Source organism: Penicilliopsis zonata (assembly GCF_001890105.1).
Source record: "Penicilliopsis zonata CBS 506.65 unplaced genomic scaffold ASPZOscaffold_15, whole genome shotgun sequence".
Lineage (NCBI taxonomy): Eukaryota > Fungi > Ascomycota > Eurotiomycetes > Eurotiales > Aspergillaceae > Penicilliopsis > Penicilliopsis zonata.
Genome location: NW_019208924.1, coordinates 112,623 through 133,633, shown reverse-complemented (window position 1 = coordinate 133,633; position 21,011 = coordinate 112,623). Strand labels below are relative to the sequence as shown.

The following is a 21,011-nucleotide window of genomic DNA, read 5'->3' as shown; positions in this document are numbered from 1 at the left end:
CCCTCCTTAATTAACTTCTTCTTTCGCCTCCCATTTCCGCCCGCCGAAAGTTCGCTCAGAAGAAAGCTACTCCACCCTCAATTTACCGCCCACTCCCACTCCCCCCTCCCCTCCCCCTCCCCTCCCGATTGACGGGACCTCAATCGATATCGCGGTTATTTCAGAAGTGGGATGCTGCAAGTACGACGGGTTTAAGGGACTTAAGCTCAAGAGTCACGACGGTTTAGTTCTGGCTCGCGGATTCGGTTCCCGCCATGGGGAATTCTCAGGGAAAGCCGGTGGTCTTCACCGATGCAGGTGCGTTCATCAGTCCATGGCTGTTCGAGAAACGTGGTCAATGACTGCCTCTCGAGAACATCCGACCGATACTGACCTACGTTTCACAGTCAACTTGAACCATTTCCGTCTCCTGCGGGTGGTCGGAAAGGGTGCGTTTGGCAAGGTTCGCATCGTCGAGCGGAAAGATACCGGATTGACGTTTGCTTTGAAATATATTCGCAAGGAAGAAGGTGAGCTTCACCAGCGTGGCCGAGCTGGATTGTTCGGAGTTTGACTGACACGTTTCCTCTTCAGTGGTACGTTCGGAAAGCGTCCGGAATATTATTCGCGAACGGAGAATGCTGGAACATCTCAACCACCCGTTCTTGTGCAATTTGCGGTATAGTTTTCAAGATATCGAATACATGTGCGTCTTCACGATCCCTCGTGCCTCCTTACCCATCGCTGATTCCTGATTAGTTACATCATTGTTGATCTGATGAACGGCGGCGATCTTCGTTTCCATATTTCGAGGAAATGTTTTACGGAGGAAGCAGTGCGGTTCTGGATGGCCGAATTGGGTTGTGCCCTGCGCTACATTCATTCACAGGGCATTGTCCACCGTGATCTGAAGCCCGATAACATCCTGCTGGATTCGGAGGGCCACGTCCATTTAGCTGACTTTGTAAGTGTCCTTTAATGCTGGGGTGATGAAATTGCTCTAGATCCTCGAGCTGACGAAATTGATCGCTTCCAGAATGTCGCCTCCGATTTCCGACCGAACAAGCCGTTGACAAGCAAGTCCGGAACCTTGGCATATCTCGCGCCCGAGGTGTACCTGGGAGGAGGATATCTGTCCGAGGTGGACTGGTGGTCGCTCGGAGTGACGTTCTATGAGTGCATCTACAACAAGCGACCCTTTGAGGGACGTAGTCAAGACTCCCTGAGTGAAGCCATCACGAAAGCCCAGCCAAAGTACTACGTCACCAACCCGGCGGTCTCGGTTCCGTGCCTGCGGGCCATGGGTTCGTTGATCGAAAAAGATCGCAGCCAGCGGATCGGCGCCATCAGTTTCGAAAGTTTCACCTCGCATCCCTTCTTTGCGGAACTCGACTTTGAGGCTCTGGAGAGGAAGGAAATCCCGCCCGTGTTTACCCCTTCGAGTGACAAGACCAACTTTGATGCTACATATGATTTGGAGGAGCTGCTCTTGGAGGAAGCCCCGTTGGAGGCCCGCGCCCGCAGACAGAAACCCCGTGCAGAGTTGCGGGAGGATGCCACCGCCAAGGAGATCCGCGAGGACGAGCTTCATCGCGTCATCGAGACCATGTTCGAGCCCTTTGACTATACGCTAGTCAGCTACCAAGGGTATGTTTTTTCATATTTCAGCTTGATTGTTTTTGATCATACAAAAAATTGCTAACGTGGGAATTTTAGAAATGCGGCCGATGCGATCGCAGCAGCAACGTGCGTGATAAGCTTCCCATCCTCCTCCTTGCATCCACCATGTTGCTGATTATTATTGTAGGAACCCTGAAGATTGCCTCCCTTCATCTGTCCCCGTACCACCGACACACAGTCGCAACTTTTCGCATCCTGAATCGTCCCGGGGCTCCCCACCACCAGCCGATGGTCCTCTCACTCGCACTTCGCAGCCCGACACCACTATTCAACCTTTGGGCGAGGCGCTCGAGCCCCAGGATCCGAATCTACCGGTTCATCCGCCTCCGTCTCCGTCTAGTCCGTCAATGTCACAACCTTCTGTGCCGCCGCCGCCCTCTTTCCACCGGCCGTTCCCGCAGCCCACTTCACAACCCCTGCAGCAGCCCCCGCAGCGACTGAAAAACGCAACCCGCAAGATGAGTAAAGGAGGTGGCGTGCAGATGGTTCTTGAGGAGACGGGCAGTTGGAGTGAATTGGCAGACCAGAGCTCCACCCTGTCGGCCGAAGGCTTTGATAGCTTGGCCAACAAGGGGAAGAACTCCAACAGCGGCATGTTGGCGTTCCTCAATCGGAAAAAGGGTCGCGACAGGAGTCCGAAACCGACCGAGCCGGGTGTCCTGGGCAAAGAAGGCGCCCGGCAGATTCTCAGCGGGTGAATTATCTTCAACGTTGGTTCGATCGATTAACATCGAGTGAAAGGCGTGATGGTCAGGGCCTGTTGAATCCGGCCCACCCACCCGTCATGCCTCTTGGTTGAAACTCTGGCAGCGAGAACGGTGCCCGATATTTCGATGCCATACATCTGAAACCCACAGTCTACAAACTCACTCGCCGCGGAGTGAACTTGTTTTTCTTCTTCGACGCCAATTAGCGTTTTTTGTCACGACCTGAATCGCCACTGTCATAGAGCCTCGATGCCGCCTCGGATCTCCTCTTCCTCGTTACCGAATTCATCGACCCAAGCAAAAGTCGTCTCTCTCCGGGGAGAGAGAAGATATAATATCTCCGGACTCTTCCATCTGCCCCCCGTGTTTCCCCTTTCTCATCCTGGATTCCCCTTCATCTTTCCACTCTTTATTTTCTAATGTTAGTTCTGGTCATGGAGTTGTACAGACAGGCGTGACAGATACAGATACTTTTTCTTTCCTACATATGTTGCATTTCTTTTCCCTCATTAACACGGGATGGTCGGCGCCTTGATTGTTATTTTTATTTTCTCCTTCATTTTGTCCACTTGACTGAGAAACATCATATATGAAACGAAAAGACTGTTTCCTGTGAAATACTACATGCACACATATATCTTTCTCGTCACTGTGATTTAAGTGGTATTTCATAAATATTTCTCTTGAGTAATAGCTTTTTCCATGGTACATTTTCTATTCTACTTACGCATACACTATTGCCTGTAGTAATTAACTCTATTCCTTTTATTTAATATATATATTTGTAATATCAGAAGAAAGGTGGTACACAGAGGTAACTAACTATACTTATAACTAGTTATTTTCTATTTAACTATGGCATGTAGCATTCCTACCTTCACGTGGTCTAATTAGACTTCTCAATTCCACATTTTTATCTCAGCCCCTCAACCGTCTCTCTATCATAATCAAATTATAGCCTCTTCCTTAATCTTTCTTCTTATTGACTTCCCTTTATGCTTCAGCCAGAGTCTTATCATTTCTACCTTTAGTTGAACTCTTTCACCGCTTTCGTTGCTGCGCAACCACATCTCCACCATGAACCACAGGCAGTCGTCACGCCCTAATGCAGAGCCGGCGTTGAAGAGCTCATCCGAACACGTCAGACAGCCATTTCATAGGAGGAGAGAATTACTCGGAGTGTCAAGTCTAGCATGTTATTGAAAGGCGAAGCTTTTTCTCTCCCCTGATTCAAGCTGTATGCTGACGCGGCCTGATCAATGCATCTTCTCCAGACAGCGTAACAGGACAGACGACCGCTTCCTATCCCTGCCATTAGTTTATTATTGTTTCACAACCCCCACTCGGAGTGACCATTGCTCTTGAATACTACATACTACATATTCTTCTTAATTAAACTGGCGCAGTGTGTGTGGTACAGAAAAGTGCCTGGCGATCCTCGTTAAGCCAAGACCTACTCGCTTTTGTGCAGTTCCACCAGCCTTACGATTTCAGCCCTGTCGATTCAATGACCTAAATACATACATACGTACATACATTTATCCCTTGTTTTTATTATATTCCTTTCTTTCTTTCTTTTTTTTTTCCAATCGCGTTCTGTACAAAAACCGGTTTCGTATATGCTCTCCTATTGGAGCAATCGGGATCGCCGTCGCGGCCAAAACAGCGAGCCCCAACCCCCGCAACGCCGCACCTTCTACGACGATGACGATGAGGAAGACGACGAGGACGATCCGTTCAACCCCAATCTAAATGAGAGGAGTTATCGACGCCATGTGAGCGGGCAGCATATTCGGGCACCGCCTCTTGCGCACGACAGGACGCGAGGGTACGAGGCGGGGCATGATCATGACCACGACGATTATGATGATTATGAAGACGATGAAGATGACGAAGAGGAGGAGGAAGAAGAAGAGGGGGAGGGAGGAGATGATGGCAGGCACGAACACGAGGATGACTACGATGACGATTATAGCAGTGACGGGGAGAGAACGGTCAGGATCAAGCTACCTATTATATCTCCGTTGAAGAGGTGGACTGGACGCATTGGTCGCGGACGATACGGGCAACAACCGATGAATGAGGAAGGAGAAGAAGGAGACGATGAACACCCGATGGCAGAGAAGCGAGACCGAGACCGCGGAGGAGGATATCTTTCGGGTGATGCGTGGGGGGAACAATATCTGGGAGAGAAGGAGCCCGCCATGCAGAGTCATCGGTCCGCGGACGTGTTGGCGAGGACATCTCAGAAGAAGAACAAGAAGACATATCTCATGTTGGACGAGAAAGACCAATATCAGGACGGCATGCCCAGACCCGGTCAACCGGGTCGGATCGTCTCCGGATCCTATTTGGAAGAAGGCATGGGCCCGGACATGAACATGCGGCGTCGTGGTGGCGGTGGCGGTAATGGGGCAGATCATCCTGCGGCAGGACCGAAATCTCTGAAACAAGGTCGCAGTGGTGGTCGGGGCGGGAAAAGACCGGCCGGCAACAGGAGGAGACGGAACCGGCCGTTCTGGAAGCAGAAGAAATGGATCTGGGTTGGCATTGTGGCTGCTGTTGTTGTCGCTGTCGCGGTCTCGGTCCCCCTCGCCTTGCTTCTGCATAAAAAGAACAAGAGTTCCGATTCTGCCTCGTCGTCAGACTCTGGATATGATGCGTTGACCGCGAACCTGGCTTCAATCAGCCCTGATAGCATCCCGGTGAGTAATCTTTCCCCCCCCTCTCTCTTCAAAGAATCCAATGGCTAAGTCGCTGGAAGGCATCTGCAAAGGGCACGTATCTAGACCCGTACACCTGGTATGAAACCATTGGCTTCAATATAACCTACACGTCGGCCACGGTCGGTGGTCTATCGATCATGGGAATCAATTCCACCTGGGATGACTCGGCCAGGCCGAACCCGTACGTGCCTCCGCTGAACGAATCGTTTCCGTATGGAACTCGACCAATCCGCGGTGTGAATCTGGGCGGTTGGCTGGCTATCGAGCCGTTTATCGTGCCGTCCTTGTTTGACGATTACTCGTTGGACCAGGGGATCATCGATGAATGGCACCTGACCCGGCAACTAGGTAGCTCGGCGAACCGGACCATCGAGGCGCACTACGCGACGTTCATCACCGAGGAGGACTTTAAGGAGATTGCAGAGGCGGGCCTTGACCATGTTCGGTTGCAATACTCGTACTGGGCCGTGACAACGTACGAGGAAGATCCGTATGTGCCCAAGATCTCATGGCGATACCTCTTGCGGGCGATCGAATGGGCGAGAAAGTATGGCTTGCGAGTTAACCTGGACCTGCATGGGATTCCGGGCAGTCAGAACGGATGGAACCATAGCGGCCACCAGGGTTTGATCCGGTGGTTGAACGGCACGCACGCCGAACTTAACCGTAACCGGTCAATCGAGATCCACGACCAGCTCTCCCAGTTCTTTGCGCAGGATCGGTACAAAAACGTCGTCACCCTCTACAGCCTGGTCAACGAGCCCCTCATGCTCGATCTCCCCATCGCCGCCGTCCTGAACTGGACCACAGAGGTGACGGAGCTGGTCCAGAGCAACGGCATCACCGCCTGGGTCGTCTTTCACGACGGCTTTCTCAACCTTGACAAATGGGACTACATGCTCAAGGACGCTCCGTCGGGTATGATGCTCGACACACATCAATACACCATCTTCAATACGGCAGAAGTCGTGCTCAACCACACCGCTAAGATCGCCTTGATCTGCGACAGTTGGTACCCCATGATTGAAGCCATCAATGTAACCAGCACAGGGTATGTCCCTCCGTCTAGTATCTTCTTTTGACTGTATGCTAACCTATCCCAGCTGGGGACCAACCATCTGCGGCGAATGGTCCCAAGCCGACACAGACTGCGCCAAGTACCTGAACGACGTGGGCACCGGGACCCGCTGGGAAGGCACGCTGCGCTCGGTCGACGGGACAGCCTACTGTCCCACCGCAAGCGCAGGGACATGCAACTGCACACTGGCCAACGCAGATGTCTCCGAGTATTCGACCGAGTACAAGAAATGGCTCCGAACGTACGCCGAGGCGCAGATGTCCGCCTTTGAGACGGCCATGGGCTGGTTCTACTGGACGTGGCACACTGAGTCGGCCGCCCAGTGGAGCTACAAGGTCGCCTGGAAGAACGGCTTCATGCCCGAGAAGGCCTACAAGCCTTCCTTCGTCTGTGGCGATGATATCCCTGATTTTGGCGATCTGCCTCAATACTACTAGCCCTCCCATTACCCCCGGATCTACATCTCTGCATAGTGTACATTTCCCCCGTTTCCTTTTTGCTTTATACCACTTTCTGTATATCCATGGACACAGTCAGTCTACCGGTGTTGCCCTGGACCTATTGATAGATAACTTATATTCTCTTGATTGGAATGGCTGTAACTCAGTTCCTCTAGAAGTATTCATATACATTTATCTAATTGCTTTCTACAAGGGATGAAAGTCTATAAAAGATCATGCCTCTCAAACCACCCCCCACTCTCCCACTGGCCAGGCTGGTATATACAGTGATCGCGGACATCGACCTGCCGGACCCCCTTGAGGAGATGGTTCGCGCGGTGGAAATCGATTGGCTTCATCATCCACCCATCAAACCCAGTGGCCATGTACAGCTCGCGGTCCTTCTCGCTCAGCGAGGCCGAGACGGCGAAGATGGGGATCCTCCGACCCGGACTCCGGCCCGCGGCTTTTTCTCTTGCCTCTGCTTCCAATTCCCGGATCATCTTCGTCGAACTCACCCCGTCCACGATCGGCATCTGCAGATCCATCAGGATGGCGTCGAAGCGGCCGGGATGCTCGCGATGCACAGAGGCACACTCCTTGCCGTTGCCGGTCATGTGCACTGTGTGTCCAAATTTCTCCAGTCGCTTGCGGAGAATGGTGCTGTTGACGGGATCGTCGTCCGCGGCCAGAACATGTAGCCCGGTGGAAGAAGGCAAGTCGGAGATTTTCCTCCTATCCTCGTCTCTTTCAGGAGAATCTCTTGTTCTTTTCTCGGGAGAAGATTCAAGTTGTGTAGTTGAGATTCCGGGCTTCTTCTTCTCTGCCGTTGGAGGTTGGTTCTCCTGTTCCTTGAGGGTATAATCCTCACATAACACTTTACTCTCAATATGGGGAGACCCAGCTTCTAGGATTATCTCGTCGAGATTCTCCCCTTCAGGCACGGGAAAATTCAGCCGAATCCTGAAACAGCTCCCCTTCCCTTCTTCAGACTTGACAGTAAGTTGACCATCCATGTTGTGCACGATCCTAGCCACAAGTGCCAGGCCCAAGCCGAGGACATTCTTCGAGTCGGATGGCGTGTCGGCGGTATTCCCGGGGGTGGAATCTTGCGATTGCGGCGATGTTGACGGCGTCTCGACCTGCTCGAGTTCACAGAAAAGAGCTTCCACGGTCTCCTGGGGCATTCCGGATCCGGTATCGTGGATGGCGACCTCAATGCCCATGTAGTTGGGGTCCCCGTGCCCGGGGATGACTGTAGACTCGATTGTCACGGCTCCAGAGGACGTGTAATGGATGGCGTTGCTGATCATGTTGGTGATGACCTGCCGCACGCGCCGTTGGTCTCCTAGCACGAGGGGGAGTCGCGTATGTTCCACGATCTGTAGCTTGATGTTCTTCTGCCCGGCTTCGGCACCGAAAATATTCATGGCTTCGCGGATTGTCTCCGAGAGATTGAAGATCTCATCCTTGATCAAAGTCTTGCCATTCTCAGCGTGTGTGAGGTCAAGAAGATCATTGATGATGTAAACCAGAGACTTGGACGCGGAATGGGATGTGGAAAGGATTTCCCGGGTTTCCTGCTTTAGCGGGCCATCTAATGCAATTTCCAGGTAGTTGATGATTGCATTCAATGGGGTTCGGAACTCGTGAGCTGCGTTGGCAAGCAGCAGTCTCATCAACTGCGTGCTATGCATCGCGGCCTCTTTTTGCTTCCATGTTTCGGTGAATGTCCGATATATGACAGATAGGAGAGAGGCGGTATCGAGATTGACTCGAGACCATCCTTTTTGGCAGATGCTATCATGATGAGCGGAGAAATACTCGCCTTGATCTTGTGTACCGGTATTGCAGAGCAACTCCTTGCTCCTAGGACTTCCAGCTTTGAAGAATATGATAAAGTCTCGACCCTCCGCCAGCAGCGGAACGTATAGAATGCCTGATATCAAGCTAAATCCAGGAGAGTGAGTTAAGTCCTGGAAATCGCCTCGGATATCTGTGGACCAGACCACGGTATCCAATTTCTTCAGTTTCAGATATTCCACCAGTATTAGTACATCTTGGGCATCCGGTGGCTTTCCCAGTATTTTCGTCTCTCCTGAAATGGATAATGCCGCAAAATTGGCATCAAAGAGATCCAACATCCCTTCTGGGGAAGAGGATTCCTGGAGATACCTGAAACCTGCGGTTGGACACAAGTCAACCATTGCCTGGCTGTTGAGGGGTGCTGTACACGATATTCGCGCAATGTTACTTGAAACAACATCGCTGAGGAGCCAGCACATTCTCCGGATTAGAGGGTGTACCTTCACTGTTGGATCGGTAGATTGACAGATAATTGCGCCCCATATACTGTCAAATGCGGTAATTTTAATGGAAATAGACAGCCCAGCTGAGCCCTCATCGTGAGGGTAGACACCTTCTGTTGACAGATAGCAGGAGCTGATATCGACAGGGTCCTGAGCGTGCTTAGAGCTGCCATATACCAGGTCTGTCACACCGTCTCTTTGCTTGCATAAAATGTCGACCTTGCCACGTCGACCTGGATTTTGTTGAAGAAAGTCTTTTGTAGTCGTTTGGGATAGTACCGGGCTATCAATATTTGGATCTTTGAATTCGGCGACAACAGTGAGGTCATGTGCATCGTCCAATCGACATACCGACACGATAGGAAACCCCGTCAATTCCTTATATATACGAGCACTGCTGTCGATCAAGGTATCCAGGCTTTGTACATTTGAGATCACTTGATGGATTTTTGACACCAAATTGATAAACCGGGCTTGATCAGGTTGCTCTCTGAAGTCCCGGAATACTTCCAAGTATTTCTGTATCTTTTCATAGGAATCGTTATTTCTCGTGTTTGAGCAGTCTTCGCTGTCCGGTTGTTGACTTTCAATCGTCTGGTCTTTTGAAGGGCCGAATTCCGGTTCGATTTCAAGCATAATGTATGGAGACGCTTGTACCGCGTGCATTGTGCAGAAGAATTCTTTCCTGTCTCCGGCCGGCGTGAGGATCGTCAGGGTAAGAAAATCGGGACCATTCTCCTCCATGTCCCAGTTGGCACTTGATACGAACTTCAAATGAACCAGCAGTAGCTCTTTCTGGTCTTGTGGCAATATATCAAGAAAGGATGACATTTGGAACAACTCCGCCGGGGAGTGTCCAATGATGGCCTTCGAGTTATTGCTCGCAAACCTGGTTTCGAGTTTTCCTTCTGTTTCCTGCAGACCGACCAGCGCTCCGAAGCAGTGAATTTTAAGCGGCGTAGAATATTGTTTCTTCGTCTCCGTTGCGCAGGGGAGACCTCGATTTCCAGTAAGACTGCCACCATGAATGTCTCCAGACGGAGGATTCTGGCTACATAATGCTGAGTCGTTGACAGAGCTAATACCAGAAAACACGAGACCCGCCTTCGACGTTCTTCGAACCATTAGCGGTCCGTGACTGTCTTCCTTGCTCTTCTGAAAGGGTTCTGCCTGCAGAACATCCAGGTTATGCAATTCATCTGTTTTATCTAACGAAGCCGGAAATTCCTGGTTCAGGGTCTTGACAGCATTTGTGATACAGCCTGAGAGCCCTTCTTCCACTCTTAGAATCGGACTGCCTGGACTGGTCAGAGTGGGAGAATGCTGAGGCGACGGCGAAGACGAATCAAGAGTCACGACGGATCGTATTGGAAAGACTCTCTCGGTAAGGTCTGGACTTAATTGCGGCAATGTCAGCCCGGCTGCCATTAAATTCTCTGGAAACTCGGGTCTTGTCTGAGACAGAAAATGGACCGTCTCCGACATAGAAGGCTGGATTTGATGCGGTACCCCAATACTTGTTTGTGCAACGCTACTCTGCTCATTAGGGGCGTCCGAATCTGCCTCTACTTCCCGGTCTGTTGCCATCTCTGATGGCATCTAGTCTAGTATTCGTTGGGGCTATATTTATTAGACACCTTTAGCAGCAAAAACGAGCGAGGACCGGCCTACCAAAGACTAACGAAAGTGATAACCCCCCGTGGCTTGATCCAGAGAGAGCAGAATTCTAAAGAGAGACAGGTCATACCCAGGCTGGCCGCTCTGCACCTCGAACTTGATATATAGGAATAACAGCAGACTAGAACAAATGAAGGTCTCCAGTAATGGATGGAAAACGACACACCAAATGACGGTAGAGGCAGAGAGAGGGGAAGAAAGGATTTGGAGATGATATTAAAAAAAAATTGAAGTGCTTGAAACTCAAGTCACGCGTTTTCCCCACGAGATGGTTTGGGTCCGCCCTCGTCCTTCTCTTTGCCGCTGGAACACGCAACCCAACGCCCACATCCACAAGCACAACCACGCCGCTGATTGATCAGACCATACGACAAGCTTTTGATTTGTGATTGTTATCCGGTTGAAGTGTCCGGTTCGCCAGGGACTCCCACCGAATTCCGCTGTCAGGGCTTGACGGACCACGGTTCAGCCGGCTGGCCACTTCCGAAGGACGGGAAAAGATTTTGAACACATGGATGGAGATGAGGGCCTTATCTGTTCGTGTTCGTTTGGTGAGTGAATCCAAGAGAAGAAGGTTGGTATGGAGGCAAAAAGAGGACAGTCATGATTTTGAATTTGACTGACATCCAAGTCCCCTAGATATCCCCCGTTTGAGTGCTGGTCAGTAGTAGCACTATACAACATGGCTACAACGATCCCGAATGGAGAGGGAGCGGGAACGAGGAGTTTCCTCACGACTTTCAATGCGGTCTGTGTCATAAGATCCATTATTACTGCTGGTCTATTCGAGCAACGTGCAGCCTCGTCTTTGTCGACTGTTCTAGACACTGTCAGACCATTGTTCCGTGGTTCTGGTGGAAAATATCCGCTTTGTCACGAAAGTGGAGCAGACTGAATGAATACTTATTTCAAAGGCTCATGCAGCCCTTCGTTTTCGACTACAGTGACCCACTGGGATAGATTGTACTACACTTGCTCACTGCTGGTGATGCATCTCTTCTTTGGTTGTATCATTCGTCTTCGTCGCAGTGGTATATACTACGCACAACTCTCTCTCAGTCGACAGTACAGGCTGAGAGATCGCGAAAAATAGCCTTCCCGATTTGAATTCACTTTCCATGGGATGTCGATTGCCATCTGGAAGGAGGCTTTCCTTATTGATTAGCGGACATGTATTCCGAGACTGGTCAGTGAGTAGGAGACGGCTTGCCTCCACCAGTGACCCTTGTCACTGCCCAACGCAAGAATTCCCAGCCAATACTCCGCATGCGAGATTTGAACCCGGATCTTTTACATGGCGATTACCAGTCGATGCTATTGCCTGTAGAAATTGGAAAAATAAAAAAAAAACGATATGGGCTGATCCAGTCAACTCGAATAAGTACATGATTTCCGTTAAGATATCCTCCAATACAAAGAAAGAATAAAACCAATTGCCGGGTGTTGTCGCACTGCGAATTCGGGAACTCTCAATAAAGCCTTCGAAGCATGACGGGACTTCTCAACGGCCGAACGAGAAACGAGTCCCCCATCCTCTCGGCTTCGGCGGAGCACCGAGGGAACCAGCCTCACTCGTTACTTCGACGGCCTTCTCTTTCAGACCAAGCTCCATGTCATCTTTGAGTCGGTTCTTTGAAAGCCTTTTGGTTGTCGGCCGAGAGAATGACCTCGCTTGACTCTGTGGAGGGGCCCTCCGTGATCTGGGGAATCTGGGTGTCAGAGGCGTTTTGATGGCCTCTGTGACCCGTCTAGCAGAATACCGGAGGGTCTCGCCCATCGCCCATTGCTGCTTTTTGGCAATGAGGAAGAGGATCGCCGAGGCAACTGAAAACAGTTAGTATACTCTCTTCTCCTCGGGTATGAACAATACATACCGCCGATGATTGCTACTATGCCCACGACAATACACAATGCAATCATGCCGCCGGTAGGGAGACCGATGTTGCCTGGTGACGAGCCAGACGCCCCAGCTTCGTTCTGCTCTGCAACCGACTCACTCTGGGCGTGCACCGGTTGAACAAGCGGCACCAGCAGCAAGGAGAAGATTGCGAGCGTGCAGGCCATATTTGCTTCAAGGAAGTTTCAGAACTTTTTGAACTCCAGGAGAACTAACAGAGGAGAAATGACTCGAGGAGACGAGGAAGAGTATATACCTCAAGCAGGGTCTAGTCCCTGCATTAGCCCTCTTCGTCCACCCTGCAGAACCGCCCGCCAAACGGGGTCTGTGACACGCACAGACTCGAATAAAGTGACAGTCGTGCCGGATTTGTGTGATGGATTTTGAGCAAAAGTTGATGGTCTGCAAATCATGTCGAGAAACGGGTGTGATTTGGCGCTTGGCTGTGCCCTGCGCGCGTAGAGCGAGGCATGAGGCCAATCATCGTATCCCGCAGACCGCTGTCAATATGGAAATTTGTCGGATGCTCTTCTTTTATTTGCCATATGCGTGTGCCTGAATATTGAGTACTGCTTGGTACTCGCCTATTCGACCGGTCTGCTATTAGTTGATTCAACCTGTAGATAAGATCTAGAGTCTACGAGTATATACACTCCACCAAACCATCCGTCTTCAGTCAATTTCTTCCCCACATACCCAGTCCTCTTCTGTACCCTGTTCATTGTCTGTATTATTAGTTAAATCTGGGGGATAAAGTAGCCTCGCTTATTGGGAAGTACGCAATGACTAAATACCGCCAGTCAATAACCAGAATGGCTTACTCGATGTGGAAACTCACATTTGGAAAACTTTTCCTCTCTCCCATCTAACAACAGTTCTATCGTTTAGGTTTAAAATCGTCCAGGTGGAACCTGTTCATGTTTCGCATGATCTTCAAAGACAGCCATAGCCTCTCGGGGAAAAGGATTCAAAGGACTGCAGAGAGATCTGCACACCGCGTTTCTCTGGGTTCTCGAGGCGCGAATTGCGGAGAACAAGACCGATCTTCATACTCAGCAGCATTGTGAGGCTGGCTTGGCAGATGTTGTACCAGAAGGACTATCGACCTGCTTCTTTAGCAAGTAAAAAGAAAAAGAAAATTGGTATATAGAATGTAGAAACTTTGAAATGGCGGCTTGACGTACCTGACTTCAAGAGGGAATATAGCCACGGCAGTGGCCCCTCGCTCTCTTGCCGTTGCAGGAGCTTGATGGAAACCTCCGCGGAAACTTACATATGAATTCTGGCAGAAGAAGGGCTGTAGGAGCGGACTCGACATCTGGCTGTGCTTCCCAGAGTGCGAAGGATCTTCTCCAGTGTAGCCATATAAAGACGCTGCTTATCGAGAGAATCAGTGCGAACGGTCTTCATTTCGATAGTGTCGATTTTCAGGTAGCTTTTGATACTAGATTTGAGCGATGCGGATGAGTGGCAGACAATCGAGGTGGCATGCGCTTCCTCTAGAAGAAAGTTGTTGATGGTTGCAACGTCAGCTCAGAGAAGTCTGAAACTCCTCTTCCGGGGATCTTGGCCCACGGAATGCGAGGAATGCCAACAGGAGATGCACTTTAAACATCTTAGCATCATCTGGATACATGCATGATTCAAGGGTATTGATCCAAGTGGTAGGGATTGGCATCAAAGCCCGGGTCTCGGTAGATATCCACATGGGCGAACTCCGTCGAGACCGGGAGCTGGGTCAGAATGGATTGTTCAACATCAACTTTGTTCACAAGAAAGTCTTGACGGCCTCGTGTCTGTCGCCTTGCCGTCGTGCCCCTCTCCCGGCCCCCTGTGCCATAGTGAAGAGCTGATGCTGCCGGAGGCTGATCTCAGGGGATATATTTTCTCAAAATAAACCAAGGGATGAAAGGATGTTTCACGGGGAAGATATTCCATCCTGTGAATTTATTTGATGGTTTCGATGAGCCTGGGTGTTTGGATATGCCCTATATCTATAGCATCATAACCCTGGAGCCCTGTTAGCCTTGCCAACACCAAGCACTGTCAAGGATTGGCCATACTGACGACTCTTCGCCTTGCGAGTGATCACCCCAAGCAGCCATGGCGGTTATTCAATGGCTGGAGCTTTCTATCAATATGCAGTCTCGCCAGGTCCAACTCTCCCTCGTTCGTGGCCATGATGTTACTGTCTGGAATCTCTTGTTCCTCGGGTATACTTTCTCCAAGACGCCCATTAGGGGATAAAATTCAGAAGTCAAGATACTGCCTTGATATTTGTTTCTGTGTCCGTTGACTCACTGTAAACAGGTCGAGGTAGACTGCAGAGTTTTGTGTCAGGTGAGATGAGAGATCCTTCAATATTCGACTTGGACTGGCTCTTCCCACCTCTTCTGCCTCCCGGCTTTCTGCAACACTTTCGCCTCTGGATTCATCCTAATTCCACAGCTGGAAACTAGATTATTTGGAGTATGCTCTGTCTATATAATTATCCGAGTCCCTAAACTAACAGTGCACTTCCTGGCTATGTCTCAAGCATCCGCCAGCAGCAGCGCTGTTATCACTCTCCAACCCCTACCACAAGCTCGAGAGAGTGGAAATAACACAAATTATGAGGAGGGAGGAGTACCAAGGACTTGTGTCTCCGAATTTGGTCTTTCACTCCATGCTGCAATCGCAGTTGAGGAGGATCATCTGGCAACTGCCCGGTCGGCACCCAACGCGACGCGCTCGCGTACGGAAGTCTTGCTGACGATGGCTTCGCTCTGCCTGTCAGCCACTCTTTCAGCACTCGACTTGACCATCGTGACGACTGCTCTTCCTGTCATCGTGGGCTACTTCGGGTCTGAAGCCGGGTACACGTGGATCGGGAGCGCGTATATCCTGGCGTACACGGCCATCACTCCCGTCTGGGGCTCCGTCGCGGATATCTGGGGACGGAAGCCGATCATCCTCATCGCGCTGTCGATCTTCCTCGCGGGAAGTCTGATCTGCTCGACGGTCACTCAGCTGGATGCCTTTCTTGTCGGGCGTGCGGTCCAGGGCCTCGGCGCCGCGGGGATGGGGACCATGGTCAACGTGATTATCAGTGATATGTTCTCTTTGCGTGACCGCGGCCTGTATCTTGCAGTAGTATCTATCGTCTACGCCGTGGGGAGTGCTATCGGCCCCATCATGGGTGGTGTCTTTACCAGAAATCTGAGCTGGCGGTGGTGTTTCTGGATCAACTGTAGGTTGGGGTATTGATTCTTGGAACCCGGATGCTTGCCCAAACTGACCACCCAGTACCAATCGGGGCCCTTGTATTCCTAGTATTGTTTTTCTTCCTGCGACTTCCCAGTCCAAACACCCCTGTCCGGACTGGTCTCAAGGCCATCGATTGGAGCGGAAGCCTGCTCATTGTCGGCGGCATCCTAATGATTCTTCTGGCTCTCACGTTTGGGGGAGTCACGTACCCATGGCCGTCTAGCACAGTGATCTGCCTCCTGGTCTTCGGCACCGTTGCCGTGCCTGGTTTTGTTCTGAACGAATGGAGAATCGCAACAAATCCGGTCATCCCGCTGCGCCTGTTCTCGACTGTATCCAAGGCTGCGGCGTATGGTGTCTTCTTCTGCAACTCCTACGTCTTCCTGGGCACTGCCTACTATCTGCCTTTATACGCCCAATCGGTTCTGGGCGCAGACACTCTGACGTCGGGTGTCTACCTCCTCCCGCTCATCGTCTCGTGCTCTCTCACTGCGGCCGCAGCGGGCGTGTTTATGCAAAAAACCGGCAAGTACCGGCCGATCATGCACGTGGGTGCGGTGGCCATGTCCCTCGGGATCGGGCTCTGCATTGACCTAGGGTTTGAGAAGAACCTGGTCAAGCTGTTTGCATTCGAGATCCTGGCTGGCGTCGGTAGCGGAATGAACATTGAGGCGCCCATGATTGCAGCCCAGGCGGCTGCATCCGTCCGAGATACAGCAGCGGTTCTGGCATCTATGGGGTTCATCCGGTCAATATCGTCCGCCATTTCCACAGTTGTCGGCGGGGTGGTGTTTCAAGATCAGATGAACCGGGAGAATCCCAACCTTGTGAAACAGTTAGGCCGGGAGCTCGCCAGCAAGTTCAATGGCGGTCAGGCTTCTGCGAATGTGGACCTGATCAATACACTCCCAGAAACTCAGCAGATCATTGTCAGACGAGCCTATTATCAGTCCTTGAAGAGAATGTGGATTATGGTACGTAAAGACATCCAAACATTCAAGTTACCCATTGCTAATACGGTGCAGTACGTTGCTTTCTCAGGGATGGCGATCATCTTCAACCTTTTTATTCAAGCCCATCATCTGAGCAGCGAGCATGAAGCTGCCGTGCTTGGAGTCAACAGGGAAGAACCGGTGCCTGTGGCTGTCAACCACGCTGATGCGACCCCAGAGGGAGCAAGACAGCGGGCCTCGCGAGCTGTGGTTTCTAATTAGCGAAGATACTGTATTATTATTGAATATGACAACAAACTCAGGACCATCCGTCTCTATATGTATGTCTATAACTATGCTGGACATTTAACCAGCTGCTAGAGGATACAAATATGTCACAAGGTATTTGTATTCAAAGTCCAATGACTACTTCAGGATGACTTGAAGCAGTAATGATATTCCCATCCTAACGCCGGCGCATGCAAACAAGACTGAAGTCTACTAATATACATCCTTACTCGTCCGAGTCTCCAAGTCTTCCCCTCTTCCCCTCCTCCTCCCTTCTCCCCTCTTCTTCCTCTTCTTCCTCTTCTTCCTCTTCTTTTGTGTTTCTCGATTGTCATTCGGGTTCGTCCGCTCGCTTCGCTCGCTTGTTTACTTCTTGCCACCCCTCGACGCTTCAAGGAAGAGCACCTTCTTCCTCACAACGGGATCGTACTTGAGCATGCTCAGCGGGCGGCCGGTTCGCGGACGGATCATGGTGCGGTAGTAGCCCGTCATGGCCATGGAGATCAACCGGACGGCGATGGTACGGGCTTTGCCTAAAAATTACATCAATTAGATTCAAATTCAAATTCAAGACACATTAAATAAACTATTTCTTAACGCACTTTTCTTGGCCATGGTGGTGCTGGTTGGGATGGGTGAGTTGCGGAGAACTTTGCGATGCGGTTGAGCTAGACTGAGTCTGAGACTCGATAGGATATCACGTGATGTGTTGGTGCCTTAGATTTTAGGTTTTGATATTGGGATGTATTGCCTTAATATTCAGGCAAACTATATGCTGTCGTCTGCTCGTATCTATGAGTTATAATATGACTGGGACTCGAATCTAATTCTGAGTAATTCATGGCTAGCATCTCATGACTAGGTTCTTGACTAAAATCTTACTTGAATACCAAGGTAGGTACCTATCTAAATTCTTACTTGACTAATTCCTAGGGTCTAATTCTTACGACAAAGCAGTTCTAACTCAATAGGATGTCAGACTGGCTGCTGCGGGGTTAGCCAAGCCAGGTTCAGCTGGTATGTCCTGCTGCCTGGAGGTACTAACGGAGGAGGATATGCCTTGCATTATCCAATGGAATGGGAATACGAATCGGGTGCCCTCATTCTTGCACTAGTAATCACATTGGCCAACTAATGAACTATAGCTAACTCTAATCAACATATGAAAGTGACTCATGCTGGAACATTGGCAGGTGCCTGCAGACAGAAGTAGACAGGTAGACAGAAAGATGTTCTGTTTTATTCCATTCTTTGAATGGCTGTGGAGCCGTCCACTCGAGTGTTTGGAACACAGAGCGGGTTGTGTGGTCAGACAGATATGACTCGACCGATCCGGTCAGCTGGACCGGTGGAACTGAAGTCTTTGGGGATAGACTGAATTTGGTTCCTGAAACGGGGGGGGGGGGGGTTGGGGGGTGTAGACCAATAACCAAGGTAGACAAGGTAGTAACAGTACTGCAATAGTATCAAATATGCCTCAACGGTAGTACTCTGTGGTGCGACGGATGCGTGACGGGGTATGAAAGCGCTCGATACGCTCGACGGCGTCTCTCTCATAGAGAGAGCCGCGGCTGGGAGACGCCTGCGGGGACGGATAGACGACGACCCGGCTGGGCTGGCTGCTTCGAGGCTCTCGCTCGATGATCTCGTGGCGCTGGGAGGGGGAGGAGGCGGAGAAGGTCGAGATGGAGGAGGTAGCCGGGGAGGCAGGCGGCGAGGGAAGACGGACGGGGGAGCGCGAGGAGACGCGGTAGGTGTGGGTGTGAGTCTTCTTCTCATGGCTGACGACGGGGGCGAAGCGGACGCTGGCACGGTGCAACCGCAGGCCGTCCTCGATCGCGAGGAGGAGGTTGCGCACCGCCGGGCAGTCACGCGGGATCTTGACGAGGGTGGGCTGGTGACGCTCGCGGGCGATCACCGAGTACGCCTTGCCCTGCTTGCTGTACAGGTACTGGGCGACGTCGGCGGCGTAGGAAAGGCCGCGCTCGCAGAGGGAGTCTCCCGCGCGAAGGGTGTCGAGAGGCGCAGCGCAGCGCAGGCAGTGGCCGGCATGACGCTCAAAGGCGTTCACCACGTACTCCTCATCTGCGTGCATCTCGCGCAGCAGCAGGACGGGCTCGCGGGTCGGCTCGAGGGCGGCAGGCATGCTGGAGGATCGATGCAGACGTGGCCGATTGATGGGGGGTCGATGAATAACTGGTCTTCTAGACCGGAGGCTGTTCCTCCTAGATAGAGTGGGCGGTGACGTGAAGTTGGAGGACAGCGTGACGGTAGTAGTATTAGAAGAAGTAGTGTAGTAGAGTATAGATACTGAGGATAAGTAGTAGGAATAGAAGTGGTAGTGTAGTGTAGTAGTGCAGTGTAGTAGAGTATGGATACTGAGAATATTGTAGTGATGAGAATGCTCCTGGAGGAAGCTGGGTTATATAGACGGCCTCTTGATACCGTCCAGTATAGCCAGGCAGCCTAGGGCTCCTCTTTCGGACTAGCGCCCTGGTCGATCAGCCACCAGTGGGCGGCTGACTATTCCTGATTGGGAATAGCGTTCAGGCGGTGCAGTTTCCGCGACAGTTGGAGGCTGCACACGCTGTGATTGGTCAATCCCCGCCAAAAGACGGTCTGTCCTCAAGAGTCGAGGCTTTCCTGCGTCATTGTGAAGACTGAAGAGACAAGTACCTGGTGGTATCTCGTGTTCATTTCATAGCTACCTGGTAGGTACTAGGTAACTACCTAGGTGCAAATGCACTTCTGTAATCTGTCCTCTCGACACGAGACAGGAACACGAGGTCTCTACTCTACTCTATTTTTGTGCACTTGGTTCGCATGACCGTCAACAGATTCAATCAATTAATTCTAATAAATTCAATAAATTCAATGACTTCTATATTTTACTTCCTTATTCGCGTTGCAGCCGCTGCTCGGGGTCGCTACCGTTCAGTCGGGTTTGTTTATTGCTCCAATGTTCCAAAAGGCGCCAGGGGTTGTCCTTACTAGAACAGAGTAACTACGGAGTAACTAACTGGTACTTCTAGTACTACAGAGTATTTCAGCCTCATCAAGCCACAGCTCAGCCCCAGCCACCGTTGGGGCTCATCTGATTCGGTCGACGCAATGACGTCCTGGCGCGGGGTCCGGGAACTGCCAACTGAGCCACTTTCAGGGGTCAAGCACTTTCCCACGGTTGTCTCTCTTGTCTCGACAGCCGCCTCCCTAGAGACTTCCTACAGAGTACTAAGTATGCCTTGCAGCATGCGAGATGGAGTGCCGCATGCAGTGTGGCACCGTACGCCGTACTCCATGTGCTCGTGGCCTATCGTGCGGCTGTTATGCCCGTCATTTGAATCTACCCTCCTTCCATCATCCCCTCCACGCCTATCATTCCTGCCCTATGGGTTTGGATCTTATTTTGGTGTTCTGATTCCACCATGGTTAACATTTCTAGATCTTTAAACGCCCTCGTCGAGCCTCATGGCGGCTCCTGCAACGTTTCAGGTCGGTGACAGTGGCTACCAGTGGTTACCACTTCTACGTTTTACTGGGTCTTCGCGTTAATCGACAACAATAGCGCCATCTCATCTCCAAGTATCGCTTCCCTGGGCCTTTGACTTTCTCTCGGCGCTTCTTTGCTGATAATCTCTGGAATAGGGCTGTTACCGCCCACAGGCATATATATATATATATATATATATATATCACCAGTACCGGTACAACGGATCGCACCATCCACATGAAACGAGGAGATTCGATTCTCGGAGCACCAAGGCCTACTATACTCGCTAACCTGGACGATCCATATTTAGACCATACCATGGATTTCCAATTATCCATACTGTCCAGTATCTCCGTGGAGACTGTCACCCAGCTAACTTGGAACCACTCAGCTCAACGCTTCTATCTCCAACAATGAATGATCAGGCTCTACAAGCGCCTGTACCAACATCTCCATTCCATACCAATGACAAATTAAGTACAATTGCGTTGGTGGTAGTGGTAGTAGTAGAAGTAGGAGGAGAGAGACAAAATCCTTCATCCGGAGCACCTCGACATGAACA

The 21,011-nt window shown here is 51.0% G+C and overlaps 7 protein-coding genes across 7 annotated transcripts; 3 read left to right on the top strand and 4 right to left on the bottom strand.

Annotated features, from left to right (window-relative positions):
• Window positions 1-254: 254 nt before the first annotated feature.
• On the top strand, window positions 255-2,357 carry ASPZODRAFT_72705 (hypothetical protein; the record flags this gene model as incomplete). The annotated part of the gene is made up of 7 exons (XM_022729856.1): window positions 255-297; window positions 387-509; window positions 574-685; window positions 739-943; window positions 1,016-1,654; window positions 1,696-1,766; window positions 1,787-2,357. The coding sequence occupies 7 exons, from the start codon at window positions 255-257 to the stop codon at window positions 2,355-2,357; spliced, it is 1,764 nt and encodes a 587-aa protein (XP_022578483.1).
• Window positions 2,358-4,672: 2,315 nt separating this feature from the next.
• On the top strand, window positions 4,673-6,607 carry ASPZODRAFT_72236 (hypothetical protein; the record flags this gene model as incomplete). Its single annotated transcript, XM_022729815.1, has 3 exons — window positions 4,673-5,071; window positions 5,131-6,143; window positions 6,196-6,607. 3 exons carry the CDS (start codon window positions 4,673-4,675, stop codon window positions 6,605-6,607), a joined length of 1,824 nt encoding a protein of 607 aa, XP_022578482.1.
• A 113-nt stretch (window positions 6,608-6,720) lies between these two features.
• Window positions 6,721-10,907, bottom strand: ASPZODRAFT_803145 (hypothetical protein). The gene is made up of 3 exons (XM_022730241.1): window positions 10,591-10,907; window positions 10,429-10,539; window positions 6,721-10,315 (listed from the first exon to the last, which is right to left on the bottom strand). The coding sequence occupies exons 2-3, from the start codon at window positions 10,461-10,463 to the stop codon at window positions 6,835-6,837; spliced, it is 3,516 nt and encodes a 1,171-aa protein (XP_022578481.1). The 5' UTR covers window positions 10,464-10,539; window positions 10,591-10,907; the 3' UTR covers window positions 6,721-6,834.
• Window positions 10,908-12,097: 1,190 nt separating this feature from the next.
• ASPZODRAFT_18747 (hypothetical protein) lies at window positions 12,098-12,660 on the bottom strand (the record flags this gene model as incomplete). Its single annotated transcript, XM_022727285.1, has 2 exons — window positions 12,098-12,420; window positions 12,471-12,660. The coding sequence occupies 2 exons, from the start codon at window positions 12,658-12,660 to the stop codon at window positions 12,098-12,100; spliced, it is 513 nt and encodes a 170-aa protein (XP_022578480.1).
• A 2,548-nt stretch (window positions 12,661-15,208) lies between these two features.
• Window positions 15,209-16,997, top strand: ASPZODRAFT_122043 (hypothetical protein). The gene is made up of 3 exons (XM_022721310.1): window positions 15,209-15,722; window positions 15,779-16,713; window positions 16,765-16,997. The coding sequence occupies exons 1-3, from the start codon at window positions 15,248-15,250 to the stop codon at window positions 16,951-16,953; spliced, it is 1,599 nt and encodes a 532-aa protein (XP_022578479.1). The 5' UTR covers window positions 15,209-15,247; the 3' UTR covers window positions 16,954-16,997.
• A 328-nt stretch (window positions 16,998-17,325) lies between these two features.
• Window positions 17,326-17,793, bottom strand: ASPZODRAFT_101748 (hypothetical protein; the record flags this gene model as incomplete). Its single annotated transcript, XM_022720795.1, has 2 exons — window positions 17,562-17,793; window positions 17,326-17,492 (listed from the first exon to the last, which is right to left on the bottom strand). Exons 1-2 carry the CDS (start codon window positions 17,572-17,574, stop codon window positions 17,326-17,328), a joined length of 180 nt encoding a protein of 59 aa, XP_022578478.1. The 5' UTR covers window positions 17,575-17,793.
• Window positions 17,794-18,353: 560 nt separating this feature from the next.
• On the bottom strand, window positions 18,354-19,206 carry ASPZODRAFT_135385 (hypothetical protein). Its single transcript, XM_022723784.1, has one exon. The coding sequence runs from the start codon at window positions 19,103-19,105 to the stop codon at window positions 18,437-18,439; it is 669 nt and encodes a 222-aa protein (XP_022578477.1). The 5' UTR covers window positions 19,106-19,206; the 3' UTR covers window positions 18,354-18,436.
• Window positions 19,207-21,011: the final 1,805 nt, after the last annotated feature.